This window comes from Scyliorhinus canicula, chromosome 30, assembly GCF_902713615.1.
Source record: "Scyliorhinus canicula chromosome 30, sScyCan1.1, whole genome shotgun sequence".
NCBI lineage: Eukaryota > Metazoa > Chordata > Chondrichthyes > Carcharhiniformes > Scyliorhinidae > Scyliorhinus > Scyliorhinus canicula.
Window position 1 is genome coordinate 336,968 of NC_052175.1, and position 20,585 is coordinate 357,552.

The following is a 20,585-nucleotide window of genomic DNA, read 5'->3' on the forward strand; positions in this document are numbered from 1 at the left end:
TGGATCAGCAACATCATGCCAATGACAATCTGGGATGGATAAACTTGAGTTAATTACTAACTTCAATTTTCAGCATAGATCCCTGCAGTTATTATTTCGCCCCGCCTCTGAACTACAGCCAATCAGATTGTTGTGAGGTCTTCTGTTTCTTGTCAGCTGGGCCACAAAGGCGGTGACGGCAGTGCTAATGATCGTCATATTCACCAAGACACCGCTCACAGAATGGTGTCATACTTTCCAGAGAACAGATAGTCATCGTTTCCACCGGATCTGGCCCTGAGCTCGGGTCAGTCTGTGGCCACTCCGGCCGCAGTAACAAGCGAGTGAGAGCGAAAATGAGGAGTAGTCTCCGGCTCAAGATGGCGAAGGAAACTTTCCCCCTGGTACTCATTTTCCTGGTGCTGAGGGGGTACGGTGAGCAAGCGGCGGTGGGAAATTTAACCGGAATTACCTTCGTTCAGTATATGTGAGAATGTGTGTTTCTTGAAATAAAACTGTGACCAGTTATCAGGTGAAGTGATTTCATCAGATTGTGCCAATTTGTTTACTGCCTCCTCTTATAAACCGAAGCAGAAATAAAATCAAGAATAAATCGCACCAAAAACGCTGTAAAACATCAATGAGATTGTTCTTTAATTACAGCTCAAGCGTTTCAAAGCGGATGTTTCCAATCTCTAAATAATCATTGATGACGAAACAATAATATCTCTGGTTACAGATTCCGAGTCCGCTCTGTCTCACATCCCCTTCGCAATGACAGCTGAAGTCGGGCAGATCGTGGAATTAACCTGTCATTACATTTACGAAGTGGAAGTGGTGTCTAGCTATGGCTGGTATAAACAAGGAGTGGGTGAAGCCCCGAAAGCAATCGACATTTCATCCTCTAACGGGGCGGGTGGTAGGTTCATTTCCAAAAAAGGCCACAGCAAAAAAATACTGATTTTGGAAATCCGCAATGTCCAGGCGAATGATTCGGGTTCCTACTACTGTGTTCATATAGCTAGCTATGCACCACTCCAGAAAGCAGCTACACTACTGGTTGGAGGTAAGAGAACAATTGAAATTAATTCTGATCATGCACCGTGTTATCATTTGGTGTGAATCAATCGTTGACTATGTCTCAATCTGTGTCCAGACAGTTCCACCAATAAGACGGCGGTGCTGATATTTGTGCCACAGGAAGACGGGAATTCCAGGGAAATATTGGTGTGTTTGGTCAGTGGACTTTCTTCAAACCGGATTGCTATTTTCTGGAATATATCCGGCCTGGTGGCCGAGGGATCGAGCGATCCCGGTACACTGGAGGAGGACGGGACCTACAGCATCACCAGCCAGATCATGGTGTCGATGGATATGTGGAGAAACGGCGCTCTCTGTACTTGTTTTGTTCAACTGGGGTCTCCAAACAAAAATTCAACGAAGAGCGTGTTGTTCCCCAAAGCAGCAGAGACAAGGACAGGTGAGTTGACGTTCTTCACAATGACGATCTTGACAGTGAGAGTCTTTTTCCTCGGATGGTGATGACCAACACGAGGGGACATAGCTTTAAATTTAGGGGTGATAGATTTAGGACAGATGTCAGAGGCAGTTTCTTTACTGAGAGAGTAGTAGGGGTGCGGAACGCCCTGCCTGCAACAGTAGTAGACTCGCCAACTTTAAGGGCACTTAAGTGGTCACTGGATAGACATATGGATGAAAATGGAATAGTGTAGGTCAGATATGCTTCAGATGGTTTCACAGGTCGGCGCAACATCGAGGGCCGAAGGGCCCGTACTGCGCTGTAGTGTTCTATGTTCTATGTTCTATGATGGTTTGAATTCAAGTTAAAATCAATAAGAATGATTAGCTCGAAGGTAAGACTCTGAAGCCTGTTAAATAAAACCAAAGGCTTTCCAATATTTATCCAGATAGCTTTGTCATATATTCCCTTGAAACTAGAATCTGGTTTTCCTTTTTTACGCAGTCGGCTTTGGAATTGACTTGTGATTAGTTCTCCGCTGGATGAACTTCAGAAACGGAAACCAGACAAAAGTGTAAATTTTTGTCTAGGAATGACTTGTTTTCTGAGACATTCATTTATTTTCTCTGAATCTCATTTTCCAGAACCTATCATCCGCGTAATATCTGCTTGATTGGTTTAATCCTGCTTCCTGAGCCCTGTAATGTTTTAGAACATTACACTCTGGGCCTAATTCTTCACAGCAATGTTATTTTCAGAATGTATCCCAAGTGTATCACACTGACGTTACTTGGGCAGGCGAGTCAGAGCCTTATTGTCACAAACCATTGACAGTGGCAGGGCGATTACTAATGCATGAAAAGCTCCAGACATTAGCAATAACGCAGGAAGTAGAGTAATAAGGGAGCTGTGATGCACGTTAACAAAACTCTGGTTCAGCATCAACTGGAGTATTACGTCCTATCTGGGCATCAGACTGTATTGAGAATGTATTAGAGACTGTGCAGAAAAGATTCACGGGATTGGTGTCACGGATGGGAAAATAAATTCACATGCATTACCGACACTGTTCTGCTTCGAGAAGAGAACTTTGACCAGATATGTGACAGTGACGTTTACAGATCAGGAGGGATCTGGGCGGAATACAGAGTGAAAATCTGTAATCAGTGACAGAAGGATGGCGGGCTAGGTTGCACAGAAGTTATGTGATTGGGAAAGTAATGAACTGCAACATGATGGAGAACCCTTCTGTACACTGAACGTTCATATTTTCAATACCCTGCCTGATAGGGGCCTCACGGTAGCATGGTGGTTAGCATCAATGCTTCACAGCTCCAGGGTCCCAGGTTCGATTCCCGGCTGGGTCACTGTCTGTGTGGAGTCTGCACGTCCTCCCCGTGTGTGCGTGGGTTTCCTCCGGGTGCTCCGGTTTCCTCCCACAGTCCAAAGATGTGCGGGTTAGGTGGATTGGCCATGCTAAATTGCCCGTAGTGTAAGGTTAATGGGGGGATTGTTGGGTTACAGGTATACGGGTTACGTGGGTTTGGGTAGGGTGATCATTGCTCGGCACAACATCGAGGGCCGAAGGGCCTGTTCTGTGCTGTACTGTTCTATGTTCTATGTTCTATAGTGGGGTTGAAGCAGTTCAATCGTGGCTTTCGAAAGGGAATTAGAAAATGGTGAGAAATGGAAAAATGTGTAGGGAGAAGGGGAATTGTAGGCGAGTGGAATTAAGCGGGTTGTTGCTGCAGAGAGGTAGCAGAGAGTTGGTGGGCTGCATGGCATCCTCCTGTGCTGCAATCATTATCTGATTCAGTAATGTTTGGAGATGGAAATGGGAAGAAAAATTAATGCTGTAAGACATACTGAACCATTCAATTTTTAAATTGATGAATCGAGACTAAAATCAAGGGGGCTGGCTGCTCACGTTCACTGGATTGTGATCAGCTGGACACAGATTTTTATGGGAGGAAGTCACAAGTCTATCGGGAGAGCCGGCGAGATTTGTTAGGAACTGGCGTCTTCAGTTAATGTGGAGAGACTGGAGAAGCTTGGACTCGTCTCCTTGCGGAAGAGAGGGTTAAGAGGAGAAATGATCGAGTCGGCAATCAACACCAGAACATTTTGATGGAGTAACTAATAGAAATAGTGTCCAATGGCAGGACGTGAGCAATCAAGGGGTCACGGATTGAAGATAATCAGCAAAGGGCTGGGGATGTATGGATAGTGTGATTTATACAGAGAGTTATTATTGTCCGGAAGACGCGGCAAAATCATATTTAATAGCTACTTTCAGAAGGGGCTTTGCAGAAATATTTAATGGGGAGCAATGTGCAGGTCTATGAAGGAAAGCGGTGGGAGATTAACCCAATTTGTATAGAACTTTCAGAGTTGACACAAGGACAAAGGGCAGCATCATTCACTGGCTCAGTTTTTCACTATGATATCAGGCTGCTGTTTACATCATACTGATGCATTGTTAGTGTGGTACAACACTGACAGGTCTATCAGATAATTGATGTCCATGGCCTAACATTGTGCACTCGAATACTCTTGCCATTGTCTTATTCGGAGATGTTGCCAACACCTTTAACATAGTTAATTTTCCAAAACACTTCACTAGAACGAAATCAAAGGATGGCACGGTAGCACAGTGGTCAGCACTGTTGCTTCACAGCTCCAGGGTCCCAGTTTTGGTTCCAGGGTTGTGTCTGTGCGCAGTTTGCACGCACTCCCCGTGTCTGCGTGGGTTTCCACCGGGTGCTCCGGTTTCCTCCCACAGTCCAAAGATGTGCATTTAGGTGGATTGACCGTTCGAAATTGTCCATCGTGTCCAAAATGTTTAGTTGGGGTTACTGGGATATGGGGACAGGGTGAAGGGTGCTATTTCCGAGGGCTGATGCAAACTCGATGGGCCGAATGGCCTCCTTCTGTAGTGTAAATTCTATGATTCTATTTTGCTATCACGTTTTGCTATCAGTTCCCCGGGCTTTACTTTCCCCCTTCACTCCCAAGGTACAGGTTCCGAATTTTTAACTGAGTTCAGTTTCCCAGCAGAGAATCCCAGGAGATAAGGATGTGACAGAGAAGCAGATTCTAATTGTTTTGTCTCTGCAGGTTGGTGCAGTCGGGCCCTTCCCGCTTTCATCACTGTCCTGGTGGTTCTGGTTCTCTTGTTGATTCTACTTTCTATTTGGATTTGTAAATGCGGCAGATCAGGTGAGGAATTCTGTTCATGAGGGATATTGCCGTGATTGTCTATCCAATGTCATTCCCTTCTCTTGGTATTATTTTGCTAATTGTCGTTTCTTGTTTCAGGAAAATGGGACAACAAAAGCAAAAATGAAACGTAAGTAACTGAGACATTTGCAAAGTACATCACGGACACTCTCTTTGTGTTTAGTATTGTGTGAAGTCCGGTTCAAACCCAACTCTGACTATAATGTTTCCTGTTGACATTCTGTTATATATTTGAAGATGAATCTAAAACTGCTGTACAATTAATGATTTTCACACCTTTTTCTGGGACCTAGGCCAGGATTTGGATGACCTAACACTTTCAGAATTCTTCTTGTCCTTTTTCAGTTTTAGTTTGAGAGAGACAACACAAAGACAGGGGCGGAATGAGCGACAAACGGGTAAGTTCCATTGAAATATTGGCACAGATTAAATATGAAATGGCGGGAATTCACCGATTGATAAGTGGACCTCCCTCCATCAAAATATTCTTCAATCACCTCATGGTTCCCTGAAACAGCCAATTATTGATTATTAATTCTGCCGGTAATATACCAGGTGGGCAATGGACACGTGACACCCGCGATTGTCCATCCATTGGCGAATTGGGCTCCATTGACGTATTAACTGGCAATTGATGCATTGAGGGGCCGTTTATCTATTGGGGGAATACTGGCCTATTTATAAAGCTTTGGCATTGAAGACCATTGTCAATTAGGGTCAATTGATGCGTTGAGGCCATTGGCTCGTTGATTCGTCATTGTCTTCGCCTGTCTCAAGCTGAATATCTATTCGTCGGAAGAACATAATATTTAAATTCATATTGCATTCTTTGATACCTAGGCAACCACCGCCAAGCACAGACACAAAGTTTACATGACGGTGCGTTACGGGTAAGTGCAAATAATATTTTGTCAAGCTGCCCAGATAATTGTTGATTTTTGGAATAATATGCACCCAATCCCACGCTCGATGTTTCACGCGGTTGGCAGCGCACATTCACTTGTTTCAAATTAAACTCGTCGCTGTAACTAAAATCAGAACATATTCCTCTGAAGTGGCAGGAGTGGAGGAGCGAGGGGGTTGTGTTGGGATTGGGGAGCAGGAAGCTCTCGGAGTCCAGAATTGACATCAAATCACTCAACAAACATCCAAATTAAATACATTCACTGGGCCGTTATGAAATGCATGTTCTGGGAACCCTATTGATTCCGAACGGGCTGCCGAATGTCTTACATTGAAAGCCATGATGTGGAGATGCCGGCGTTGGACTGGGGTGAGCACAGTAAGAAGTCTGACAACACCAGGTTAGAGTCCAACAGATTTGATTCAAACACGAGCTTTCGGAGCGCTGCTCCTTCCTCCGGTGAGACTCCTACCTGAGGAAGGAGCTGCGCTCCGAAAGCTCGTGTTTGAATCAAACCTGTTGGACTTTAACCTGGTGTTGTAAGACTTCTTACATTGAAAGCTTAGACGAGAATTTTGAAAAGTTGCTGTCAAACGACCAGGGCCTTGCAGAGCCGTGTAAGGCGCAATATAAGAGCAGCGTCGATTGTGCTAACTGATTTGGTGCTTGAGGGAGAAACATTTCATAAGGTGCCTGGATCTTCACTTAAAATGCTGGAACGTTTAAAGCAAGGGATCGGGAGATGGGCAGTGTGATAAGAATGGCCAGCGTGCTTTATATTTCAAGCTCGTTTATTTAAGCACTGACAGCATGGTCTAAATGGCCTCTGGATGTGCACACTCACGCCTCCCCCCCCCCCCCCCCTTCTCTGCGTTTCATCGGTGGAAGTCTCTTTATTGTGTCTGGATATGGATTTATCTGCCGGACCTTACAGATTACAGATGGGGAAACATGATCATCAGATTTGCTCTTTAACAATACATATATGGAATAAAAATAACAGTTACATTGCCCCCGTTGTCTAGTTAAACATTGACGCTGTTTGCTTTAATTTACTTTCCAATTCACTTTAATTTACTTTCCAATTTCACGACTCTATCACAAATCATTTGTGCATTCAATTAGTGCAGATAAACATGAAGCAGCATCCTCGCTGATAGATATAGAGGGCACTGGAAGATGATTGAACAGTGGTTTTCAAAAGGGAATCTGTGAAATGTTTGAAGGGTGGAGAATTGTTGAAGATATGTGGAATGTTAAACAGAGGATTGCACTAACTGACTAGCACTTTCAAGGAGGCAGTACGGATTGAATGGACCGAATGGTATCCTTCTTAGTTATCTCATTCTGTCGCTTCGTTGAAGTCGAATTCTTTTCGGAATAAGTTGTCATCTATGTTCACTATTTTTGAATGTCAATGCTTCATATATTTCCCAGTCTCAGGGCGGACCTCTCTACGCCTCTCTGGATTTGGCCGCATTGGAAAAAAAATCAAAAAAGAAGGCAGGTCGCAGATGAGAATTGACAGTTTTTCCTTGATGAATCCTGGAAGAGACAGGTTATGTGGAACAACCCGAAGCCTTGTGGAAATAAACATAGAGCCAAGGAGACCTCTATCAAGCAGCTAAACTCGCCACGTGCATTGCGCTAAACACTGATTCCTTTGTTCAGTGTAGATTATAAAGTGTTGAGAATCATTTGTGATAACCACTGTAACCATTTCGCTAAGATATGGCAGAATTCGAGAAAAGTCCAGTGACATTGAGAACACTCGGATGATTGCATCGTTCCAGTTACATTTCATTTCAAATGTCGATATGTAAATATAAATAAATTAATCGACCTTTAAACGATGTTGCAATACGTCCAATAATTGATAAAATGTCATCTGTGATTTCTGTTGAGCTGAAAATATCAGTGGAGGATTCAGATGAGATGTCAATTGGGGAAAATGATCAAAGTAACAATAGGCCCAGGTGGCCATAGGCTGCTTCCCCTTTGAGTGGGAGGGCTGACTGGTGGTGAGTAAACCTAAAGATCGCCACACCTCATGCGAGCGGCAAAGGTTCAGGAGGCGGGCCCCTTATGAATATCCTCAGCCTGTACGTGAGTTTAACTTCATCAACAAACTCTCGAGGCAGATGGTCTAAACAGGCCCTGAATACTCAGGAACGGATGTGGGGAGTGATGTATGAAATTTCCCATGATTCAATATTTCCTTTACACAGGAATTATTGATTGAAACCAATATGTCAGAGGTGGAAGTTTAGAAAGAAGGGGTGGATTTGTTACTATGCCCTCGACAAGTGCTGGATTTCCTTGTTGAGTCAGGACCAGTTCTGATCTGATTATTAGGAATTCAGTCTATCATCTTAGCGCCATGTCCTGACTCCACTTCGATGGACCTTCCTCTTGTTCTGTCTAGATATTACAATTCATGTCTCCATTCTGATTACTCCGGATGAGCAGATACAAGCATGTTACACTGAGTCACACCAAAGATATCTGCCGATATAAATAAACTCTTTCAATATCAATCTCCCAGAAATTTCCCAACCAATCTCTTGATGATTGAAATTAACGTGCAACAGCATTCTAATTGTTAATGTGGATTTAGATAGTGCGGCAGGAGCAGAGGGGACGAATGGGCAGTTGCTTGCTGGAAATGGCCTTCCGATATTGCGAATGATGTAGAGGATTAATAATAATAGCGTTTAATTTCCCATGCAAAAGTGTACAATTGTATTTGGTTTCACATCCAGTACAGCAGTAAAAACACTTCAAAAGAATAAATATTGCCTGCATGCCACCATTCATACATTTGCGAATATATATCATGCATCCATACCACGCACGCATAAGAAATTTCACTAAATATCTGTGAAAAACAGCAAGTTAAATTAACATTATGTTATTCAGTGCTCATGGCACTGGGAACAAACTACCTCTTGATCCGATTCTTCCACGCAATAGGCGTTATAAAGCATCGGCTCAAAGAGTGAGAGGGACTACCGGTGATGGTCTGAACTTTCCTCTGAGCTCTATTGTGAAACAAATTATTGAGCTGCGTCTGCTGTCTACCAAGGGGTTTACCTGAAGTGTTGACAATTCTGGCGAGCTTACCTTGGTTGTTCACACTGAGGTAACCACGAGCAGAATGCCATGTTGACCGTTAAAACACTGTCTACCAGATCTTTGTATACCTTCTCTGAAGCATTATGTTTCATTTCAAACACTTTTAGTTTCTAATTAAAAACAAACACTGACTAACCATTTTTAAATATTCTGCCGGCGTTCTGTCTGTGATGCTCAGCTTCTGGTATATATATGTTCCCAGACACTTGAAACACACTTCAAACTTTGCGGATTGATCATTAACATACACAGCGTCACACGTATGTAGGCCATTGATATACAAAAGTAGTGCTTACAAATCTGAAGAGAATTCAATTGGCGGGGTTACTGAAGAGTGGCCATACGATCAAAGTAGAATCCAGGGAGAAAGTGGTAAATGGAAATTGGTGTTCAATCTCACCATTGGAAAGTCAAAGTAACTGCTTCAACATGTAGAAAAGTCACGTTACAGAAGGAGGCCATTTGGCCACCTTGTCCATGCCGGCGCCAGGACACTCAGATTCCATTCCTCATCCCACTATCTCCCGCCAGTCTCGTGTATTCTAAATAGAGATAGAGTTGACAAATTATAAACATAAAGATGGAAAGAGTAAGATGTTGGAGATATCTTGGTCAGATAATTATACGTGGACACAGGGACTCGTAATTATAAAGAGATGACACAAAAGTCATTCAATAAACGAGTGGTTTGGCCCTCCCAATCGCGCCCTGTAAACATTCCAGTGGATAGTAAAGGAATTGGATTCCAAACTCCTCACCAAACACAGGAACAATCCAGGCAATTTCAGCCTTTGGTGTAATAATGAGGGAAGTGATTGGACAGCTTTTTGGGATGGAGAGTTTCAGTTCGAACACAATTGTACTTAGACTCCTGATTATTTGAGAAGGAATCGCAAGTTTTCGCCGTGCAGACCAAATTGGACCCTTTTCCACCTACCAAGGGCATCCCTCAGAGTTCCTTCTTTTCACAAATAAATGACAGAATCACTGTCCTGGACAGCCAGAATGATCAGAGAGCAGAGAGTCGATGTGTCCATACAAAGCCGTGTATTTTGTCACCGGATGATTCTGGTGCTGCCGTTCATTCAAGCAGATCGGACACGCTGACAAACAAGTCTGGTGATTGCGCACATTTTAGGTTGTTCAAAGTCAGAGAGTCTGAATTGGCGGAGTCTGGGGCATATCTACCTGAAACACAATAACTGTGTGGCAAAATCATTCAGAAGTGTTTCTGTTGTAGCAGGGAAAGAGACAATATTCCGAATGAAGAACGATGTGCAAGAGTAAGCAGTAAAATAATCCATTCCCTCAATAATTAATCCAGTTTGAATCAAATGCCGAGGGCAACAATTGAATCAATACCAGGACAAAGAGGGCAAGTGACACCATTCAGGACTAATGCAAGTACAGTGAACTTTGCAATGTGTGGAAAGCTGCAACCAAGTTACGGCAGAGTAAGAGCTCAAAATCAACAGTGTGTCAATGGCCAAGGTGATGTTTCTTTTATTTGTCTGTGTTCAGGGCCAATCATTGATCTTGGTACACAGGAGCGAACGCCTTCTTCCCCCACGCTCACACCAATGACAGACACACACATACACACAGACAAACACACATCGCTCTTCCGCTCAGAGAAAACATGTTTTTCTGAAAAGCCCAGAAGGGCAGGCAAGGCTCTTCGATTTAATATCTCATGCCAATATTATGGAATAATGGTAAGGGAGTTAATTCCCACACGGGGGACGATATCAATTGCCCATCCCCTGCAATTGGACAGTTCTGAATGAGGAATGAAGAGGTCTGATTCGGGAATGAAATGAAAATGAAATGAAATGAAAATCGCTTATTGTCACGAGTAGGCTTCAATGAAGTTACTGTGAAAAGCCCCTAGTCGCCACATTCCGGCGCCTGTCCGGGGAGGCTGGTATGGGAATCGAGCCGTGCTGCTGGCCTGCTTGGTCTGCTTTAAAAGCCAGCGATTTAGCTGAGTGAGCTAAACCAGCCCAGCGTGTCGTCCTCCTTTTGTGCCTGTGCCAAATCTTGAATATTCGTCAGTGAGACCTGGACTGCGTGTCCTGGGGCACTCTCGAGGGGTTGCCAAAAGTGGCCATGTCGTGAGCCTGCTTTTGCTGGGGCGTTTCCTTTTACGTTACCGGGTGGGGAGGAACGATGATGGCTTCTAACTTTTGTGAGGTGGCAAATTGAGTTTAATGTAGAGAAGTGTGAGGTGATTCACTTTGGAAAGAATAACAGGAATGCGGAATATTTGGCTATTGGTAATGGTAAAATTCTTGGCAGTGTGGATGAGCAGAGGGATCTCGGTGTCCATGTACATAGATCCCTGAAAGTTGCCACCCAGGTTGATAGGGTTGTGAAGAAGGCCTATTGTGTGTTGGCATTTATTGGGAGAGGGATTGAGTTCCGGAGCCATGAGGTCATGTTGCAGCTGTACAAAACTCTGGTACGGCTGCATTTGGAGTATTGCGTACAGTTCTGGTCGCCTCATTATAGGAAGGACGTGGAAGCTTTGGAACGGGTGCAGAGGAGATTTACCAGGATGTTGCCTGGTATGGAGGGAAAATCTTATGAGGAAAGGCTGATGGACTTGAGATTGTTTTCGTTGGAGAGAAGAAGGTTAAGAGGTGACTTAATAGAGGCATACAAATTGATCAGAGGGTTAGATAGGGTGGACAGTGAGAGCCTTCTCCCGCGGATGGAGGTGGCTTGCACGATGGGACATAGCCATAAATTGATGGGTAATAGATATAGGACAGAGGTCAGAGGTAGTTTTTTTACGCAAAGAGTGGTGAGGCCGTGGAATGCCCTACATGCAACAGTAGTGAACTCGCCAACATTGAGGGCATTTAAAAGTTTATTGGATAAGCATTTGGATGATAATGTCATAGTGTAGGTTAAATGGCCTTTAGTTTTTGACTTCCCATGTCGGTGCAACATCGGGGGCCGAGGGGCCTGTACTGCGCTGTTTCGTTCTATGTGCTATGTTCGAAACTCCATCTACAATCTCTCCGCCTAAGTCTACAAACGACCTAAATCTTGCTGTATCCTCTGACAGTCCTCATCGCTATCCGCAATTCCACAAACCTTTGTGTCGCCTGCAAACTTACTAATCAGATCAGTTACATTTTCCTCCAAATTATTCTATATATTACGAACAGCAAAGGTCCCAGCACTGATCCCTGCGGAACACCACTAATCACAGCGCTCCAATCAGAAAAGCACCCTTCCATTGCTACTGCCTGCCTTCTCTGACCGAGCCAGTTCTGCATCCATCTTGCCAGCTCACCCCTGATCTCGTTTGACCTCACCTTTTGTACCAGTCCGCCACGAGGGGCTTTGTCAACGGCCTTACAGAAGTACATATAGACAACATCCACCGCCCTACCTGCAGCAATCATCTTTGTGACTTCCTCGAAAAACTCCATAAAGTTAGTGAGACAATACCTCCCCTTCACAAAACCGTGCTGCATCTTGCTAATACGCACATTTGCTTCCAAGTGGAGTAGATTATGTCGAAGAATTCTCTCCAGGAGTTTCCCTACCACTGACGTAGAGCTCACAAGTCTCTATTTCCCTGGATTATCGTCGCAGCCCTTCTTAAAAATAGGAACAACATTGACTATTCTCCAGTGCTCCAGGACATCACCTGAAGACAGTGAGAATCCAACGATTTCTGTCAAGGCCTCAGAAATTTCCTCGCTTGCCTCCTTAAGTATTTTGGGGCTGATCTCATCTGATCCTGGGGACGTATAACAAAGAACAACAAAGAACAAAGAAAAGTACAGCACGGTAATATGCCTTTCGGCCCCCCAAGCCTGTGCCGACCATGCTGCCTGTCGAAACTAAAATATTCTGTACTTCTGGGGTCCGCATCCCTCTATTACCATCCTATTGATGTTTTTGTCAAGATGTCTCTCAAATGTCACTATCGTCCCTGCTTCCACCACCTCCTCCGGCAGCGAATTCCAGGCACCCACAACCCTCTGTGTAAAACGCTTGCCTCGTACATCTCCTCTAAACCTTGCCCCTCGAACCTTTAACCTCAGCCCCCTAGTAATTGAACCCTATACCCTAGGTATAATACTGTGACTATCCACCCTGTTTATGCCCCTCATAATTTTTCGAACTCTATCAGGTCGCCCCACAACCTCCGTCGTTCCAGTGAGAACAAACCGAGTTTATTGAAACTCTCCTCATAGCTAATGTCCTCCATACCAGGCAACATCCTGGTAAATCTCTTCTGCAGCCTCGCTAAAGCCTCCACATCCTTCTGCGAGTGTGTCGACCAGAATTGAACACTATACTCCAAGTGTGGCCAAACTCAGGTTCTATACAGCTGCAATATGACATGACCAATTTTTATAATCAATGGCCCGGCCAATGATGGCAAGCATGCCATATGCCTTCTTGACTATCTTCTCCACCTGTGTTGCCCCTTTCAGTGACCTGTGAACCTGTACACCTCGATCGCTCTGACTGTCAATAATCTTGAGGGTTCTACCATTCACTGCATATTCCCTACCTGCATTAATACTTCCAAAATGCATTACCTCACATTTTCTGCATTAAACTCCATCTGCCATCTCTCCGCCCAAGTCGCCATACGATCTAACTCCTGCTGCCCCCTCTTACTGTCCTCATCGCTATCCTCAATTCCACCAACCTGTGTGTCGTCTGCAAACTTACTAATCAGACCAGTTACATTTTCCTCCAAATCATTTATATATACTTCGAACAGCAAAGGTCACAACACTGCTCCCTGTGGAACAGAATTGGTCACAGCCCTCCAATTAGAAAAGCACCTTTCCATTCCTACTCTCGCCTTCTATGACCTAGCCAGTTCTATATCCACCTTGCCAGCTCACACCTGATCCCGTGTGACTTCATCTTGTATGCCAGTTTGACGTGAGGGATCTTCTCAAAGGCCTTACTGAAGTCCATATAGATAACACCCACTGCCCTACTTGCATCAATCAACTTTGTGACCTGCTAGAAAAACTATCAAATTAGTGAGACACGACCTCTCCTTCACAAAACCGAGCAGCATCTCGCTAATACGTCGGTTTGCTTACAAATAGGAGCAGATCCTGTCCCGAAGCTTTGTCTTCAATAATTTCCCTACCACTGACGTAAGGCCCACAGGCCTGTAGTTCCCTGGATTATCATTGCTATCCTTCTGAAACAAAGGAAAAGCATTAGCTATTCTCCAGTCTTCCGGGACATCACGTGAAGACAGTGAGGCTCGTAAGATTTCTGTCAAGGATCTAGCAATTGCCCTTTAGACTCCGTCAATATTCTGTGGGACCGGGGCCATAGGGACAAATCAACCTTAATATTTTTCAAGCCGCCCAACACCTCGTCTTTTTGGATCTGTGTGACGCAGGCGATCTACACACCCTTCTCCAAATCAATATCCACCAATTCCTTCTCTTTGGTGAATACTGATGCAAAGTATTCGTTTAGTACCTCACCCATTCCCTCTGGCTCCAAACGTAGATTCCCTCGCCTGTCCTTCAGTGGGCCAGCCTTTTACCTGGCTGCCCTCTTGCTTTTTATGTACGTGTAAAATTCCTTGCCATTTTCCTTAACCCTATTTGAAAAATTACATTTCGTGACCCCTTTTACCGCACCTGACTGCTTGCGTAAGTTACTTCCTGCATTCCTGAAATTCCACACAGGCTTCGTCTGCTCTCAGCCTTCTAGTCCTGACAAATGCCTCTCTTTTCTTTTTGATGACGCCTATATCTGTCGTTATCCAAGGTTCCCGAAATTTGCCGTATTTATCCTTCTTCTGCACTGAAACATCCCGGTCCTGAAGCTCTTTCAACTGTCATTTGAAAGCCTCCTACATGTCAGATGTTTATTTACCCTCAAATACCTCCCCCCCCCATCAATCTAGGTTCTTCAGTTCCTTACTAATATTGTTATAATTGCACCTCCCCCCAATTTAGCACATTCACGCCAGGACCACTCTTATCCTTGTCCACTAGCACATTACAACTTAATCAATTGAGGTCACTGTTCCCGAACTGTTCCCCGACTGAAATTCTACCACCTGGCCGGGCTCATTCTCCTATACCAGGTCCAGTATAGCCCCTTCCCTAGTTGAATATCTACATCTTGTTTGAAGAAGCCCTTCTGGATGCTCCTGACAAACTCTGCCCCATCCAAGCCCCCAGCACTAAGTTATTCCCAGACAGTATTGGGAAGTTAGAGTCTCACATCACAACAACCCTGTTGCCTTTACTCCTATCCAAAATCTGTCTACCTATCTGCTCCTCTATCTCACGCTGGCTGCTGGGTGGCCTGTTGTAAGCCCCCAACATTGTGACTGCACCCTGCATATTCCTGATCTCTACCCATGTTTGCTCTGAGTGCTGAATTTGGGTGCATTTGAGTGCTTTCGTGAGAGTTTGGTCACTGAGGGATAATCAGGGTTCTTTTTTATCTAAAGTCTAGTCTTTCTTTTATTTTGTTAATTAAGGTAAAAGTTGTTTGGTTTAGAAAAAGGTAAATTTTCAATCAGCTTTAAACAAAGGTTGTACATGTCGGTACTTGTAGCTGGAGATTGTTAATTAGTTATTTTGATTAGGCCAGCTTTCGGAGTCTAGATTCACAGTATAAAGGTGAGCCAGATACAGTGCAGACTTTTTTTACACTGCTGATTTTGTGTGCATTTCAGCGCTGTAGTGAGAGTTTGGTGACTGAGGGAGTTAGGTCAGGAGGAAGGAAGGTGTTCATTCCATGTCATTCCTAACTTTCCTCAAAGAGCGTGAAGGGAGCCGGGAGATGACAGAGAGTGCAGCTGACAGGGAGCAGAGTAGGAGAGCAGTGTTCCAGTTGGTCCACAGTGCAGCAGTATTCTATAAGATAAGAGGGGATGGAGGGTCGCGTGTGGGTGGCGAGGGATACCACCGGTGTCGCCGCTGATTATACCTGCGTGAAGTCTACCCAGCTACAGCTCCTCAGAGACCATGTTATGGAACTGGAGCTGGAGCTGGATGAGCCTCGGATCATCCGGGAGGCAGAAGGGGTAATAGACAAGAGTTACAGGGAGGTAACCACCCCAATGGTACTGGGCAAGAGTAGCTGGGTAACCGCCAGTGGAAAGAAAACGAACTTGTAGACAGGCCCCGGACAGGCGCCGGAATGTGACGACTAGCGGCTTTTCACAGTAACTTCATTGAAGCCTACCCGTGACAATAAACGATTTTCATTTCATTTCATTTCATTCTCCTTCAATATAAATATACCTTTTTGGATTCTATTGGGGAGAATTACTTATGGGGAAAGAATATGCGGCCAGGTCTCTCGGACCGGCTGGCTCTGGGGCTCAGGAGGGAAGGGGGAGAATAGAAAAGCAATAGTGATAGGAGACTCAATGGTTCGGGGAATAGGTGGTTCTATGGTCGCGAGCGAGACTCTCGGAAGATATAATGGCTCGCGGGTGCCAGGGCCAGGGATGTCTCAGATCGTGTCTTCGGGATCCTTAGGGGGGAGGGAGAGCAGCCAGATGTCGTGGTGCACATTGGTACAAACGACGTCGGTAGGAAAATTGGTGTGCATGTAATAAACGAGTTTAGGGAATTAGGCTGGAAGTTAAAAGCCAGGACAGGCAGAGTTGTCATCTCTGATTTGTTGCCGGTGCCACGTGATACCGAGGCTAGGAATAGGGAGAGAATGTTGAAGACATGGCTGCAGGAATTGTGTCGGAGGGAGGGCTTCAGTTATTTGGATTATTGAAGCGCAAGGAATAGATAGGATAGATGCGGGCAGGTTGTTTCCACTGGCGGGTGAAAGCAGAACAAGGGGGCAGACCCGCAAAATAAGGGGGAAGTAGATTTAGGACTGAGTTTAGGAGGAACTTCTTCACCCAAAGTGTTGTGAATCTACTGAATTCCTTGCCCAGTGAAGCAGTTGAGGCTGCTTCATTACATGTTTTTAAGGTAAAGATGGATAGTTTTTTGAAGAATAAAGGGATTAAGGGTTATGGTGTTCGGGCCGGAAAGTGGAGCTGAGTCCACAAAAGATCAGTCATGATCTCATTGAATGGCGGAGCAGGCTCGAGGGGCCAGGTGGCTTACTCCTGCTCCTAGTTCTTATTATCTTATTATCTTATTTTCCTGGGGAAGGTGGGGTCTGTACAAGCAGGACGGGTTGCATCCGAACCAGAGGGGCACCAATATCCTGGGAGGGAGGTTTTCTGGTACTCTTCGGGAGGATGTAAACTAATTTGGCTGGGGTCTGGGAACCGGATTTTTACTCCAGCAACTAAGGCAGCCAATGTTCAGAACGTCAAAACGTACAGACTCCAGAAAATGGTGGTGGGTCAAGTACTCAGCCTGGAGCCCAGTTACCAGTTCTGGGTCCTCTGCTGTTTTTGACTTTCATTAATGACTTGGATGAGGGAGTTGAAGGGTGTGCCAGTAAATTTGCAGACAATACGAAGATTGGTGGACTTGTGGATCGGAACGAGGGCTGTTGTCGGCTGCAAAGAGACATAGATAGGATGCAGAGCTGGGATGAGAAGAGGCAGATGGAGTTTAACCCTGAAAACTTTGAGGTTTTCCATTTTGGAAGGACAAATATGTATGCGGAATATAGGGTTAACGGTAGGGTTCTTCGCAATGTGGAGGAGCAGAGAGATCTTGTGGTCTATGTTCATAGATCTTTTAAAGTTGCCACTCAAGTAGATAGAGCTGTGAAGAAGGCCTATGGTGTGCTAGCGTTCATCAGCAAAGGGGTTTAATTTAAGAGCTGCGTAGTGATGATGCAGCAGTAAACAAGCTTGGTAAGGCCACATTTGGAATACTGTGTGCAGTTCTGGTCGCCTCATTTTAGTAAGGATGTAGAAACTTTGGAAAAGGTGCAAATGAGATTTACCAGGATGTTGCCTGGAATTGAGAATATATGTTACCACGAAAGATTGAGGGTGCTAGGTCTTTTCTCATTCGAACGGAGAAGGATGAGGGGAGACTTGTTAGGGGTTTATAAGATGATGAGGAGAATCGATAGAGTAGGCACACCTTTGCAAGTTGATAGAAATTTAATGTGAATGGTGGAAATATACCGGGGATATCAGAGGTAGTTTCTTTACGAAGGAAGTAGTGCGGGCATGAAATGCACTGCTTGTGGTAGTAGTTGAGTCGGAAACATTGGGGATCTTCAAGCGGCTATTGGATAGGTAAATTGATTAATTTGTTCTTAATCCAGGACAAAACTTCGGCACAACATCGTGGGCCGAATGGCCTGTTCTGTGTTGTATGTTTCTATGTTCTACGTTCTATATCGCCTCGCTGCCCTCTGAAGTGCCCTCCCGCAGTATAGCTGTGATATTCTCCCTAACCAGTAGCGCAACTCCTCCACCACTTTAACATCCCACTCTATTCCGCCTGAAACATCGAATCCTGGAACGTTTAGCTGCCAATCTAGTCCTTCCCTCAACCAGGCGTCTGTAATGGCAACAACATCATTGTTCCAAGTGCTAATCCAGACTCTAGGTTCCTCTGCCTGATCCGTAATACTTCTTGCATTAAAACATATGCACTGCAGGCCATCAGTCCAGCAGTCTTCAGCAACATCTCCCTCTCTGCACTCCCTCAGAGCCATACTGGCCCTATTCCCAAGTTCTCCCTCAATTTTTTTCACTTTCTGACCTATTGCTAAGGCCCCCTCCCGCCCCCGCCATACTAGGTTAACACCCCCCCCCCCCACCGCCGTGTGACACTAGCAAACCTCGCGACCTAAATCTAGCTGAATATTTTTGTACCCGCCCAACACCTCGTCCTTTTGGCTCTCAATGCGACACAGGCTATGTACAGACCCTTCTCCAGATTTAACATCCACCAATTCCTTCTCTTTAGTGAATACTGATGAAAAGCATTCATTTATTACCTCGCCTATTTCATGTGGCTCCACACATAGATTCCCTCCGCTGTCCTTTAGTGTGCCAATCCTTTCCCTGGCTACCCAGGGGTAGCAGGGTAGCATGGTGGTTAGCATAAATGCTTCACAGCTCCAGTGTCCCAGGTTCGATTCCCGGCTGGGTCACTGTCTGTGTGGAGTCTGCACGTCCTCCCCCTGTGTGCGTGGGTTTCCTCCGGGTGCTCCGGTTTCCTCCCACAGTCCAAAGATGTGCGGGTTAGGTGGATTGGCCATGCTAAATTGCCCGTAGTGTCCTAATAAAAGTAAGGTTAAGGGGGGTTGTTGGGTTACGGGTATAGGGTGGATACGTGGGTTTGAGTAGGGTGATCATGGCTCGGCACAACATTGAGGGCCGAAGGGCCTGTTCTGTGCTGTACTGTTCTATGTTCTATGTTCCCTCTTGCTTTTCATTTACCTGTAAAAAGCATTGGGATTTTCCTCAACCGTATTTGGCATTAAAATTTAGTGACCCCTTTTTATCTCTCTTGACTCCTTGCTCACGTTACTTTCTACTTTTTAAAATATTCCACACAGGCTTCGTCTGTTCCCAGCGTTCTAGCCCTGATAAGTGCTTCCTTTTTCTGTTTGACGAGGCCTACAATATCCCTCGGTATCCAAGGTTCCAGAAATTTCCACGATGTATCCTTCTTCCTCACAGGAAAATGCCGGACCTGAATTCCTTCCAACTCACATTTGAAAGCCTTCCACATGTCAGATGTTGATTTACCCTCAAACATTCTCCCCCCATCTAGGTTCTTCAGTTCCTGCCTAATATTTTTATAATTAGCCTTCCCCCAATTTAGCACATTCACCCTAGGACCACTCTTACCCTTGTCCACACCCACTTTAAAACTAACTGGATTGTGGTCACTGTTCCCGAAATGCTCCCCGACTGAAACGTCTACCACCTGGCCGGGCTGATACCCCAATGCAAGGTCCAGTATAGCCGCTTGCCTAGATGGTCTATCTACATAGTGTTTTGTTAAGCCCTCATGGATGCTCCTGACAAACTCTGCCCCATCCAATCCCCTAGCACTAAGTGAGTCCCAATATTGCAGAAGTTAATTTCCCATCACAACACCCTGTTTCTTTTCCTCCTCTCCAAACTCTGTCTACCTATCTGCTCCTTTATCTCCCGATGGCTGTTGGGTGGTCTGTAGTGAGCCCCCAACATTGGGACTGCACCCGTCTTATTTTTGATTGCTACTCATACAGCCTAGCTCCATTCTGAGGTGTCCACTCGCAGTACATCTGTGATATTCTCCATAACCAATAGTGCAAATCCTCCACCACTTTTACATTACCCTCTATCCCGCCTCATAGAAACCCTCCTAGATGCTCCTTATAAACACAGCCCCGTCCAGGCCCCTAGCACTAAGTGATTCCCAGTCAATATTGGGGAAGTTGACGTCTCCCATCACAACAACCCTGGTGTTTTTACTCGTTTCCAAAATCTATGTAGCTATCTGCCCCTCTATCTCCCGCTGGCTGTTGGGAGGCCTTTAGTAAACCCCCAACATTGTGACTGCACCATTAATATTCCTGCTCTCTACTCATATCGCCTCGCTGCCATGTGAAGTATCCCCCGGTCGGTGATAATCTCTAAACAGTAGCGCAATTCCGCTCCCCCTTTTACATTCCCCTCTATCCCGCCTGAAACATCTAAATCCTGGAACGTTTAGCTGCCAATCCTGTCCTTCCCTCAACCAGGTCTCTGTAATGGCAACAACATCATAGTTCCACGTATTAATCCAAGCCCTAAATTCATCTGCCTTACCTGTTGTAATTATTTCATGAAAACACATGCACTTGAGGCCACCAGTCCCGCAGTCTTCAACAACATCTCCCTCTCTGCTCTTCCTGAGGGCCATACTGAGCCTATTCCCCAGTGTTCCCTCAATTTTT

At 45.1% G+C, this 20,585-nt stretch overlaps 1 protein-coding gene across 2 annotated transcripts; it reads left to right on the forward strand.

Annotated features, from left to right (window-relative positions):
• The first annotated feature begins 223 nt into the window (after nucleotides 1-223).
• LOC119958672 (immunoglobulin kappa light chain-like) lies at nucleotides 224-7,456 on the forward strand. Of its 2 annotated transcripts, none has more exons than XM_038787242.1 (8): nucleotides 224-414; nucleotides 719-1,045; nucleotides 1,136-1,459; nucleotides 4,577-4,678; nucleotides 4,778-4,808; nucleotides 5,045-5,097; nucleotides 5,540-5,589; nucleotides 7,041-7,456. In XM_038787242.1, the coding sequence occupies exons 1-8, from the start codon at nucleotides 336-338 to the stop codon at nucleotides 7,119-7,121; spliced, it is 1,047 nt and encodes a 348-aa protein (XP_038643170.1). In that variant the 5' UTR covers nucleotides 224-335; the 3' UTR covers nucleotides 7,122-7,456. The 2 variants fall into 2 exon arrangements, with proteins under 2 accessions (XP_038643170.1, XP_038643171.1); XM_038787243.1 differs by lacking the exon at nucleotides 224-414 and adding an exon at nucleotides 427-511.
• The last annotated feature ends 13,129 nt before the right edge of the window (nucleotides 7,457-20,585 follow it).

What these genes read in the sequence shown, in the direction of transcription:
- LOC119958672 (XM_038787242.1), top strand. Translation starts at nt 336, where the DNA reads ATGAGGAGTAGTCTCCGGCTCAAGATGGCGAAGGAAACTTTCCCCCTG. An exon ending in AGCTACACTACTGGTTGGAG is followed by an intron (nt 1,046 to 1,135) that starts GTAAGAGAACAA and finishes ATCTGTGTCCAG; the next exon opens with ACAGTTCCACCAATAAGACG. An exon ending in AGCAGCAGAGACAAGGACAG is followed by an intron (nt 1,460 to 4,576) that starts GTGAGTTGACGT and finishes TTGTCTCTGCAG; the next exon opens with GTTGGTGCAGTCGGGCCCTT.